Consider the following 13,602-nt stretch of genomic DNA (forward strand, 5'->3'; position numbering starts at 1 on the left):
TGGGCGGTACCGCCCCCCAGGGGGCGTTCAGAGGACGGCAGGGGGCGCTGGCGGAAATTTTTACAAAAGGGGGGCGCTGGGATTCCTTTGGGGGGCGTTTAGTCAAAGGTAAACTTTACACCTTAAATGCACAACAATACCAGTTTAGACTTTGAGCAACTTGGTAAAACTGTATTGTGTAACATTAAATCATGCTTGGCTGCAACTGTATAGATGGCAGCTCTTCTTCTTCTTCTATTCAGTGTTTGTTAGCTTCTGTTAGCTTTTTGGCGCAGCTCCTCTCCTGCTACTGGTAGCTTCACCGCATTAGTTCAGCGTTACACCGGCTGATGATGTTGCTGTGATTCACTTTGTCTGGTATTTTTGTGCATATGTTCAGGCAGTTCTCTGTTCATGTTAAGCAGCAACTTATATTAAAAAGTGTTTTATTTCCGTTTGAAAGCTGCCCGCTTCCATAGAAGGATAACAGAAAATCGCTCTTATAAACATGTAATTACTAAAATCACGATACCTTGACTTTGTATCCCTCTGAATAATGAACCCATTTAAATAAAGAAATCCCTCCATGGGTGATACCACGATAGAGAGCGTTCATTTTATAGCGTTAACACGGTGCTGTAAGTGGTCCGGTATGAAACGGGTGTGATAGAACAACGGTACCACAGCACTTTTAAATTTCAAGAATCAGAATACCGAAATTGTTTCCGTTGTTTTAAAAGGTTTATGTCAGTCTGCCTTTTTCCCATTGATACGTTTCCCGACCGCCCTGCACCTTAGAGGGTTTAAAGAAGAAAAAAAAAAGACGCGCACATTGCGCAAAACTCTAAAACAGGTGAAGCGGGACATAAAACGGAGCGACGAACTAGATGTGAATTATGGCATAAAAACAGAGAATCCAACGCTGAACAGTGAAAAATCAACACATAATGTGAAACATGACGATTAGGCGGCACAGCAGGTGATGAATGAATATTACTGATGGTGAGCGTCAATAAACAATCAAATAAATGTAGCAACAGGAAAGAAACTAAAGTGAACATAGCAATAAACCAAGAGAGGATAAATCTAATCAAAGGAAACTACATGGAAATGAATGAAGAACAAAATGCAAGAATAAACTAAGAAACCAAAGTAAATACAGAATAAACTGGTATTTCAAGATATTTCAAGCAATAATTAATACAGAGGAATAAACTGGTATGGCAAGACCTTTTGATCAAAATTTAATACAGAAGACGTATGGCAATAAGAAACAGACACTATTTCCAGATAAAAGGTAAAATAATATTGTTGAAATGCCATGGGTTTGTTGAGACCACATCTAATACTGAGAATAAATATATCTTACAGACCATAACAGTAAATAACTTATCACTTATTAATATTTTTAATTAAATTTGATTTATTTCTTCGATATTATTTTTCATGTTAGTGATAATGTCATGAGGCTGATGACTCCATGACACTTTCAATTTGACTCATTAGGATTTGATTAAGAACCAGATTTGTTCTTTGTAATTTCTGTCCAGTAAAACTATTAATCTATAAATCAATAGACAGGTCTAAAGATATAATGCATGTTTCTGTCTCATATTTGTATGGCATTAAAAGGACCTGGAACTTTTGTTTTTCCACTGAAAGCTCTGGTTTGCACAATAAATGCCATCTGGGTGAAGTTTTATGGATGATACTCTGATGTCCCATTCTCCTGAAGGCAGCACAGAGCTGCACCACCAGAAACTGACAGAAACACTGAAGAGAAGAAGATCTATGATTAATGTAGTTACAGTTCTATCCATGTTTTAATGTTGCAGAGCTCAGTCTTTTTTCAAATAGTTCAAAGTTTAAACTGGCATGTTGTACATCTTTTATCTGGTCATTTTGTGGAAGATTTAACTACTAGAAAATGGCAAAGAACAATATTTTTTTTTCCCACTGATTGGCTGCTGTTAGGCCTACCAATTTTAAGTTCAATGTTCATTGCATTTTTTGTAGACACCTGTGAAAATAATTTCTATTCCCATGGCTTTTTTGTTCTCTGGGAAATTATTTTTGATGATAAATACAGAAACAAGCATAAAAATAAAACATCTACAATAGTGATGGTAATATTAATAATAAAATAATAGTCAATGCAAAGTAGCCTTCAAATTCTTTAATGGGGGGCGGTGAGGGACCTGGATAAAGGCTAGGGGGGCGCTGGCCCAAAAAAGGTTGAGAAACACTGATCTAGATTGAAATATTTTGTTTTTATTTCCAAAACGGCATCAGTGGCAGTTCTGTATCCTGTCACTGACAGATTTAGATTTGGACTTTGCATCATTCATGCAATTATGTAAAGCGTCCCGTTGTATCTCTGGTTGCATGTTTAGAGTCAGAAGGTGACCTTTTGGGCGAACCTCAAAGCTTTTGAAACATAGCCTTCCTTTTGCCCTCTTTTTTTTTTAGCTCCGTCCATCTCGCCATCATTTCTGACTGAGCTCTACACCTTAACAGAATAAGGCTGTCACTACCATCTTTTAGAATAAAATAGAAAAAGTCATTGTTGTTCTGCATATGGGAAATTGAGTTTTTTTTTATCTGGAACAGGTCAGAGTGGTCATTTATTACAAACATTTGAATTCAGGAAAATACCGCTAAGTAAAACAGAAATTGTTCACCAGAAAGCAGCTTATGTTTGTATTCAGACTTCACATTACGAGCCGTCATGGCTGCAGGTTAGAATGTGTGTTTCAGTGTGTGCGAACTTTACACAGGACACACTATGGCTTTTTTTCTTTTTCTTTTCAACGACGGTTCTCTGACATTAATACCAAATTAGTGGAATGCACAACCAATAGTTGTCGTTAACGGATTCTCCCAGCTGAGCTGTGTCTCTCTGCAGCTCCTCCAGAGTTAGCATGGGCGTATTGGCTGCTTCCTTGAGTTGTGCTCTCCATTCCCGGCCTGTCGCCCTAGATGCAGGCTTGAAAATTTTTTGTGCTTTTTATAGTTTCTAACCCAGCCCTGCTTTCGAGAGCGTACATGGTTTGTGGTCGCAACGTGACATAAAAGTTAGCAGGGTTTCAATACTTTAGAGGCCGTGTATGAGAGAGGAGCTTCTTTCATGTTAATGCTGGTGTTAAATGTGTGTAGGGACTCTGCTGACAACACCCCAGCACCCACCAATTGGAGCACACCCAGTTACTGTTCCAACCTACAGGCCCCAGGGGACCCCTGGTTACAGCTACGTACCGCCTCACTGGTAGAGCCCACCCATCATGTGAGTATCCACAGAGAGAATCCGTCTGCCTTCTCTTCTCCTGCTGTTTACTCCTGTCCCCCTCCAAAACAAACAAACTCTGCAGTCTGGCGTTAAGTCGTGCTCTTCTCTGCTCAGGCCACCAGATCTGGAGTCCACCATCGTATGCAACTGCTCAAATGTTACACGAGCTCCCAGCGGTAACCACGAGAACTCGGCACCTGTCTGCAAGAACAAAACTAAAGTGCAACAGCCACTTTACTACTATTATTATTATTATTATGCGACATTCTCTAGTGTTTTTACAAAGGCTGCTTTTGTTTTTATTATTCTCTCTTCTGTTTATTTGCCAACCAGTCATTACGGTCTTATTTTATTTCCTCTCGATTGTTTAGTTTGAATTCCTCTATTTTTTATTTTATTTTATTTTTATTTTTGCCGCGTCTTTCATTGGAACTCCAGAAAGGACTCTCGACCAATCCCAGGTGTCGGTTGGTCGCTCCTGTTTTTGTGTTGTGCTGGTGTGTGTGCTCCCCGCCTGCTGCTGCCGCCGCTGCTGCTGCTCAGTTTGCTGGAAAATATTGGGCATCATCATCATCATCAAAGACTATTGACTAATGCTGCCAAATTTTCTAACGACTAGATATCAGCACAGGGTTTTAACATCATCAGATCATTTTTTCCCCCTGCTTTTAAGGGGGTAATAACATTTTTAAATGTCCTTTATACTACTAACCTCAATTGCTTCACCTTTTCATTTTTTCCTGCCTTCCTCTTCATCCCTATTTTTTGCCTGATTATGTTTGATTCTCAGTCCGATCTCACTTGTCTTCCAACTCGTAGTAGCTGTGTGTCCGTCATCCCTTCTGCCACATTAGTCGGTGCTGTGAGCACTTACAGATCACGACCCGTCGTGTTTTGGCATTTACGCTGTACCTAGTACACACTAACGAAAAAGATTTGCCGACTTCATGCTACCCTCTATGCAGGCTGGTTTGTTGGGACACTATTGGAATGTTAACCTAGCTAGTTTGGGTCACAACAGTGACTCTTTTGTCTGTGGGTTTTTGCATTTAAACTAATTTAGGGGTTTTTTGGGGATTACACTTAAACACACTCACACTTAGTGGCACTTACTGGACAGTACCTCCAGTTGTAAAACACACAAAAAGAAACATAGCTATCTGGCAGGTACTGCCAGCACAGAATGAGTATAAAGAGATTGTGGAGGCAGGGAGGGTGTAACACAATGAAAGGCAGGCAAACAATTTCAAAGTACAAGACATTTAAGTGTGTGACGTTTCTCCTTTAAAGGCGGACGGCACATTGGCTATTTTTGTACTCTACATCGATTTTCTGTCTTCTCTTCTGGCTGTGGTCGTGCCATCTCCTTCCACTTCCCAGGCGAGGACTAATAAACAAACACACGACAGCTGAGGCAGATTTAATGAAGGCCCAATAAAGCGAACGCACTTCAGCGTCATCCACTGCTGCTGAATGACGGGTGGGGGACTTTTGTAGGAAACGCGACACACCGACTCAAATGCTGTTGGAAATTTTGTTTCTTCCTCGTTTGTCCTCGTCTGGGGAAGATTTATGTAGAAGGTTAAAGACTGATTGTGGGGTTTTAATACTTGGATAAGGCCCAGCGACATTTTTTTTCTTTTTTTTTTTAGGATTTACTCTGAGGAGAATAAATCTCACTAGCATCGAGGCATAGGCTGGTTCCCTGCATCCAGGTGTAACAGGTGTTTGAAACCGCTAAAGTTTCCTGTCGTACCGTTCGTAAGGTTTAAAGGTTGTTTTTTTTACTGAGATGCAAGAGAAAGAGGCAGAGTGCCCAGGGATGTTTTTCTCTGATTGCATGGAGCCCCTTCCCAGCTGTGGCTGTGCACTGCTAGCCAGCTGGCTAAAAGGAACCTGCTACATTTCATAGGCTGTCTTGATTACAAAATGACAAAGTTGACCAGTTAGGAATATTTTTAGAACAGGGCTGCACAATTTAGTGACGAGATTAAATTGCAACATTAATGTTGAGCATTAGGATGATAATGATTTGCAACTAAATCGTATTTTTGTGAGATTTGTATCAGGTGTCGGCATAAAAGGCGGCAAAAATGTATCCAGTTGCCCATATAGGATTGGCAACAGTTTTGAAACATCGCCGCATGCCAAATGTTGCAGTTTGCTATTTTGTGTAGCCCTATTTTGAATATTTCATGTTGCAAGCACTTGAAAGCATTTCCTCAAATATAGCTGCTCTCAACTCTGTTTGTGAGCATTAAAAGTTTATAAATCTAGTAATCAATATGTAGTTTTAATAGCAGAAGGAGTAATTTGCGACGTATTTTAAATGAAAGAAATTACGCCATGTTTTAGTTTCAAGTTTTTGTCAAAATTTAGAAACTTTTTTTTTTTACTCAAGTTTATCATACAATCAGGATCTTGTGTCGGCCCATGCCTAACTCTGAGATCCATTCTAACTCTTAGATCTGTACAGTGCAGGTCGGTATTACAAGAAGCATTTACTGCTGGCGTGTGGATGTAGTGGTTTGATTATTGCAATAAATTAAGAGCGGGCGCCTCCATCTGTTGACACAAAGTTAATTATTTTGACAGCCTTTATAAGTTTGTTTTAAAAAAAATAAAAAATCGTGATATCCAAATAGGGAGTCGAGGCTGCTCGCGCTGCCAACGTTCAATAAGTAATACTGCAAAGAAGTTAAGAACATATCAGAACTTTTGGGGATATTGAATAACATTGCAAGGAATTATTGCACAACATAAGATAAAGGAAAAAAAAACTTGACTATACTATAATTTAATGCTAAGTAACAGGTACTTAGGCTTTGTAGTGCAAAAAAAGGAGGAAAAAGCAATCTATATTATAATTAAAACAATAAGGTGGAGTGTTTGAATTATTATTAGTCAAGATGTTTGTACACTAGTAAGTTAATTCTTAAGACGATATTGCATAATGCCGCTGTCGAAGGAAAATAAAAATTTCACTGAATTTCTGGTGGATAATATTGATGAAAAGTTTCAACCGTGACCAGATCCTGTATATTTAAAACTTATTGTAAGACTGAATAATAATAATAAAAGAAGAAAAAAAAGCAGGATTTTCTTGCGACAGCAGCAATGTTACTCTACATTAGGATTATTTAACCAACCACTACTTTTGTCAGTATTTCTGAATTAAAATCCTCTTGTTTGCTTTGTTTCTTCTCCTTCTCTCCCTTAGGTCAGTTGAACGTAATGGGTATGCATAATATTCAGGTGTCTTTCACTATAGCATTGGATTTCTAGGTTAAAAAAAAACATGCAGTATATTTAAAGAGCGAGTGGTACAGTAATGTATTTCTAGCTAAGCATGGTCGCATTAATGTGGCAGCTACTGTTTGTGCTTTTATTTTATTTAAGGTTTTTTTTTTTTTTTTAACTGCATCCCTGTCCTCTACATATCTTTCACTTTGAGGGGAGAAGTTACCGCGGTGTCCGTAGATTATTGGAAGTTGTGGAATCTGGCACCAGAATCCCACAGGCTTTATTTTATTTTATTTTATTTTTTTAATACCTGCTGCCTGAATTCCCAGACACGCTGAGGGAAGTAGAGGATTGAGGGACAGAGCTGAAGTGGAGGATAAATGTGTCCAATTGTCTGTCTGTTTTAGCTCCATAGCTGCAAGGATGTATCGAATGATGTCTAAAAAAAACCCCTCAGCCTCCATTCTCTTTTGTTTTTGTTTATATTTAATTTTCCTGTGCCATATTTCACCAATTGTTATTCAGTAACCAAGTTTCTTCTCCCTAATAACTGGTGAGCTCTGAGTCCTTGTTATGTCTTGCTTCCCGTGGAATCTGTGTTTTCCTATTGCTGTCCTTTTTTTCTCGCGTTGACTCTTATTACTCGTCTGACTTTTTAAACTTACTGTACCCTACGTGTCTGACTTGTTTTTACTCCGTGCCATTTCTCCCTTCAGACACTTCATTTCTCCAACCTTCGGGGATGCAAAATGATGTCTGTCCCCAGTCCTTTTTCCACTCTTACCTCGATTGACCTTTTTTTTTCTCTCGTTTTGTTTTTCCTCAGTTTGACCTTTGCTACACTCAACACCCTCACCTAAACTGCAGTCTTATTGAATTGTATCATGATTGCTGCCATTTTTTGTGTCAGCTGACCCTGTTTAACACTAGATGTCACTAGCGACAAAGTCATGAAGTGGCTTCGTAGTGGTTGAAGGCTTTGAGCCAACATGCATAGAAGAATTGGGTATCGTACCTTGAGCACTGGCACATTATGATCCAAATAGTCTTTTAGAGTAACAAAACAGTACTCAAGGTGGCGCCTCCTATTTGCTGCACTTATAAGAGTTTTCTGAGCTGTGGACCAACCTGGTCTGTGCATGTTGTGGTAATTTCGTTTTTCTCTTTAGAAATCAGAAAGTGTTTTTTTTTTTATTTTTTATTTTTTATATGAAATTGCAGTCTTTTTTTGTTTTGTTTTGTCTTGTGGTCAAACAGATGAGCAGAAATTATTTTTATTTTCATATTTAAGTTTATATTAAAACAAAATAACATCAGTAGCAAAAAAAACCTAAAATTTGGCCAACCTCAGAGGGGCCAACTTTTTTTTTTCCACACATTTAAAGTCACATTTAAAAATCTGACTTGATTTATTATTATTTTTTTTTTTATCAGTTTAACTTTCCTCACTCAAACTCAAAATCGTATATGTTTGTTGTTTTAGTCTGAGTTTCTCTCCAGGAATATTCAGAAATTATTTCATTTCCTTTTTGCCAGTACAGCAATTTTATCCTAAATATTAATAATTTAAAAAAATAATTTCTACTCATTTTTTTTAACCACAAAAAGAAAACCTATTTTTCTATCTAATATTTAAGGAAAATCTAATGACTGTGCTTTTTAGTTTTTTATCTTTGTTGGTTTTCGACGAGAACATCCAATTACCAGGAGATGCACGGTGCCAACACAACAGAGGCAGATCTACAGAGCTGAGAAACAGGACAACTTTTCTTCCCAGTATTCCTGTTTTGCAGGGAAAGCAAGCATGTGCCTGCCTATTTAGTTCGCTCCATTCCTCGTCTCATTATTTTTCAATTTGCACTGAAGTGAAAAGTCGGATGTTGGCCAATTTTTTTGGCATGCTCTGTGAGGGGGGGAACGTGTGCAAAGTTGTCTTAAACACAAATCTTTGATCACCTCTTCCTCTTTCCGTAAATCATCCTGCCCGCTATAACATTTCCAGACCTTTAAAAGGTGAAAAAAGAAAAAACAACTGTCTAACCTTTTTCCACTTTAACAGTGAAAACACAACCAGAACCATTCATTGCCTCCTGCATCCATTTCCATTCACCTCTTCTCTCTCTCTCTCTCTCTCTTTTTATTTCTCCTGCCTTGCAGTTTGAGTCTTAGTTTTTCATGGGTATAAATTACAACACTACTATCAAAACGAATAGTAGGCTTTTAATTGTCCTTGATGTTCTTGCTGCAGCTTTTTATTTCTCGGTTTGTCAGAGGTCTCTCTTGGTTTTGATTTGACACTAAATGTGATGCAAAAAGTGGAAAATTCCTTGTCTTCCAAAAGAAAAAAAAAAAAAAGGAAAAAAGAAAAAACACACGTACTCGTATCGCGCTCGGATCGAGTAATAGGAACAACCCCATCTTTGGAAGTTTTTAGTTTGGTACCCAGTTTGCACATGCTATGGTATCTCTGTTACCGTAAGGTTTGTGTTTGAAACTGAAGCCCAACGTCTGTTCAGCGTTGAGAGAAGTGAATTGTATGTTAGCTATTTGGTCCGGAGTGAAGGACCAGCGTCAGGCTTGTGATATGAAGTGTAAATCTGTTAAATTTTTTTTTTTTTTAAATGTCTTTTTGTTGTTGTTGAGGGTTTTTTTTTTTTTTTTTGGGTTTTTTTTTTTAAGATCAGTTAGTGATCTTAGTACTATAACTAAGCCAAGTTTGTAATTGTATATTTACTGTAAAATGTAGAACATTGAATAACTATTAAAATTTTCCTATAAAAGGAAGATTGTCTCTTGAGATTTTCTTTAAAAAGCTGTAATCGCATGTTTGTCAACTCTAAATGTAAAATTGAGATAAAATTTGAAATTGCAGAGGGAAATAGTTCGTTGTACATTTTCAACTTTCATATTATTGAACATGGATCTGTCATTTCCCTTGTGATGAAAGGAGACCAAGTGGAGAGGAACACTTCACTTTCACTTCTGTAACTATCTGCAGACATCCGATCAACTTGAGCAATATCAGCCATTTCTCCGACAGATTTGCACAACGCTACACACTGATCCAATATTTTTGTGCACAAGGCACAATGTTAAAGGAGGCCGTTAGTCTAGCGGTATGTGTAAAACAAGAAGGCAAACATTTTTCAGGTTTTGCAAGCAATCTGGAAAAGTTAAGGTATTTTTAAGGTCTGGATGAGAATGGGGAAAAAAGAATAAAGTTTTATTTCCAAACTTTATTCCCTATTATGTTTGAAGATTTTTTTTCTACCTTCCCTCTCTGTCCACATCTTCTTTCTTATGTTTGCTCTATTCTTTAGTTGCGTCTACCCATGTCTGTCTTCATTCCTCGTCTCCTTCCTTTGCCATTCTTTTTTTCTTTCTTCCTTCGTTTTGTTTTCCACGTGTCTGTCCTTTCTTCCATTCTTTTCCCTTCTACCATACTCTTCTGTGTGAACTTGTAGTTTGTGTACAACTACCAGGTGGTGAACATGCAGTAACAAGTTAAAACTAGTTGTCATGAAATTAAATTTCGAGGATTAAACTCCGTCTCATCATGTTCAAAGTGGAGTGTTTTAGATTATCCTTTGAACATTTAGTCAAAAGGTTTAAACATCCTGCTTCGGCAAACTTTACTCATAAACAGAATTAACTTTGCCAGCTTCTCTGAGCTTTACACAGATGTGACTCCAGAGGACAATCTGGAAAAACCAGAAGCCTCTGGAGGCAGCCTTCTAACAGGAGATATTTAGCTGCTTTTGCTTTGAGCAAACGGTATCGTAATATTTACCGTGAGCTTGAAGGTCTAGTTCAAATGGTGCTCATTACATCTTTTTTAAAAGATCTTTTTTCTTAATCAAAGTTTGGTCAAGTTGGTGATGTATTTATTGGAAAAGCCTCTTTCAATAAAAACCATGGCAGGAAAAGTGAAAAGTTTGTGAAAGATTTGAAGGTGTAAGAAGATGCTGTTCAGTTTTGGGAGGGATAAGATCATGTTTACCTACTGTAGTGGATGGCATTGCATTAGCAGGGTTTTTTTTTTAACTTTTTTTTTTTTTCTACCATTAATGATTTTGTGAAACAGCTCAAACTATGGGTTGGGCCTAACATGACTGAGGTTGTGGCGTTGAAGGATCAGAAAGATGGACTTCTTTCAAAACTACACTTTTGTTCATACACGTTTCAGTTCCAACATGACTAATGTTTCATCATCAAACTTGTTTTGACCTCCAAATGTTCGTTCTTGTGCACAAATAAGACCAGCTTTGTTCTCGGGACGACGGAGAAACCTCTGGAGCTGATGGCACAAAGATGGGTTCTACATAAAAATCAAGAAAACGATGGACAACTCTGACCATCCTCTTCATGGGACTGTGTTGGGGAGACAGAGGTCGGAGGCTTCTTCAAATTCACTGTAACACAGATTGGGACAGGAGATCTTTCCTGCTATCACTATAATAACTGAAAAATTTGAATTAATATGAGCTACAACAACATTTCATTTCCGTTTGGGATCAATAAAATATTTTTGAATTTTAACTTGTGCTGTTGTAACAGACAGCATGTTAATGTATCAATGTTTAATCACTCAGTCTCAACTTTTGGTGGAAGTGGAAATTTTATAAGCACTAGTAATCACATTAGATCTACTTACTAATTTAGGTAGAGACAAGACATTAACTATAAACTATTACTTAGAGAAAAAGTTTTCTGAATTAAAAATGAATGTTTATCATATATCAAATATATATAGCCTGAAGAGCCACATGTGACCTTTGACCTAGTACCATAACTTGGTATCATGATTGTGGTCCATTACAAATATTCTCACAAGGTTGTGTACAAGGTTCCTTAGTATGCAAAAATGAACTACTACCAGTAGTTCATTTTTGTCCCCTGTAGAGGACATATATCTTGTATATCAAAATAATTTTACGTGTCTCTATCTCCACCAAAAAAGGGGGTTTTGCAACAGGATTGTGATTTCTAAAAAGAAGAGAGAGAACTGGGAAGAGGGCCTTACTTGGGTCAGAAGAAGTGTTTTTTTTTTTTTTCCTCTGGACCAAGTTTCATTTCTGCTCTGGCATTCCACCACCCCTTGAAGGATATTGAGCAGCTTTAGAGTGACACCGTCAGCTCAGAGGTTTTTCAGAAAAAGGCAGGCTGTAGTGCTCTTGTCACCCAGACCTTCTTAATATCTTGACGTCTCCCCTCTTGATTGAAAACCAAATTATTAAAAGAATAATAAGGAAAATTGCTGGTGGAGCTAGACCTGCAGTCTCTCCAGACTCCAGAGAAAAATTAATACAAGAATCTTGCGGGAGTTAACACAGTTAAAGCGAACAGCGCAGCCAAATCGTTAATCCCAACCAAATCCTGACAGGGTGTTTAGTCCTTTTGGTTCTGATTCTTTTCGTGTCTGAGCCCATTCCTCAAAACCCAGGTGTCCTCTGGCAGCTGGACCGTGGATGAGAGGACATGTCTCCAGGACCACCCAGCCAATCAGAGATGGAATTGCTATATTTTTTTTAATGTAATGTTTTCCTACTACATTGTTTAAACTTTCAAAGGAAGAAAGGAACAAAAACAAGGTGTCCTTGTTGAAAAATACTTTGTCCCTGACTGAAGCAACCTCTCATGTGACTGTGGTTTTTAATACGTGGTCATTGTATTGAATAAAGGCTGCTTTCCAAAGTGTAACTCATCACTCACTTTTTAAAGCTGGAGCTAGTCATTCGTAAATGCTAAAATAATTTCATATTTATAGAACATATCGACGTGTGTAAAAAGGCATCCAAACAGTTTAAGATCATTACATCATAACAAAGTCCTAAAACGTCTGTATCTTTAAGATTCCTGTTTGTAATCAGAAATATTCAAGATAAAAACCTTGGTCCAGCAAAGGCCTTTTTCCTAAAAGAGCTTTCCTAAAAGAATTGAATAAGTTGGACACGACACTATCAATGTTGTGACTACATGGGTGGCACACGGTCACTGTAGATATCCTGTAGAGGTCTGGAGCAACATGGGTCTGAAGGAACCTCCAACTGAAGATGCTCCATCGCAGTAAAGCAGTCTCACCCTACGAAGTGGTTACTTTTACTCTACAGCTGCAGAAAATTCCTGCTAAGAAAATAGTTTAGTGGAATGTTAATCATCAAAACAATCCCATCTTTTATATCCTGGGCTCTCACACTAACAAGCGCAACCTGATTAATGATACGTAACTGCAGGCAGCCTCTTGGGATAATGGGAATCATCCACTCTACTGGCTTCCCAAGCTCTATCTGCACGCATGCACACACACACACACACACACACACACACACACACACACACACACACACACACACACACACACACACACACACACACACACACACGCATACAGACACACACGCTGTGAGTTAGGGAGCAGTAATTTAATCTACAGAGTCAATAAAGGCCAATAAACAGCTTTACAGCAGCTCGATACACTGACATTTAAAGAGTGACGGACAAAGAGAGGAAATCGTCTGTCTTCATAATCATACTGCTGTGGAAAGTCAAAGCCCACTCCTGTTGCGTGTGAAATCAATTTCACACTTACCGAGTCAGAAATTAAATCTAAAAGTGGCGACTCCAGATTTAACTGCTGACAAGTTTGGCAATAATGAGTGATTGTGCTCTGAAGTACTAACATTAATAAAAAAAAACGGTAGACTTGGTTATGACTTGGACAAAGGCACTAAGAACACTGAGTTACTCAATTATCATTAAGTAACAAAGAGTTGGGTAACAAGCTGATAACTTTTAGTTTTTTTCTTTTTCACTCCCCAAACATTCAATAATCACCACAATTATGTCTCCAAGATGCTTCACCTGTATTTCAGGAATCTAAAGAGCAGATGGAAGGATCTTGTTTTCAACATATTTAACGGTGCAAATCAAGCCACTGAATACAATTAGTAAGTGAGGCCAGAGTTAATTAACTCCCAGCACAATGCAGCATATAAACACTAACTTTACTTTTTCTGACGCATGTACTAATTAGGAAAATCTTTGCTGGTGTTTCTTTTGGGTTTTTTTACAAACTGATGTCAATCAAACTTTAC

General features: G+C 38.0%; 1 protein-coding gene across 4 annotated transcripts in view; it reads left to right on the forward strand.

The window, feature by feature from the left end:
• Window positions 1–3,987, forward strand: part of fam168a (family with sequence similarity 168 member A) — a 33,932-nt gene extending 29,945 nt beyond the window's left edge. For all 4 annotated transcript variants that reach the window (XM_008425528.2, XM_008425529.2, XM_017308332.1 and 1 more), the window contains 2 exons: window positions 3,136–3,262; window positions 3,380–3,987. In XM_008425528.2, coding sequence (XP_008423750.1) covers window positions 3,136–3,248 — 113 coding nt within the window. In that variant the 3' untranslated portion in view covers window positions 3,249–3,262; window positions 3,380–3,987. The remainder of the gene's footprint in view (window positions 1–3,135; window positions 3,263–3,379) is intronic.
• Window positions 3,988–13,602: the final 9,615 nt, after the last annotated feature.

Source organism: Poecilia reticulata, linkage group LG13 (assembly GCF_000633615.1).
Source record: "Poecilia reticulata strain Guanapo linkage group LG13, Guppy_female_1.0+MT, whole genome shotgun sequence".
NCBI lineage: Eukaryota > Metazoa > Chordata > Actinopteri > Cyprinodontiformes > Poeciliidae > Poecilia > Poecilia reticulata.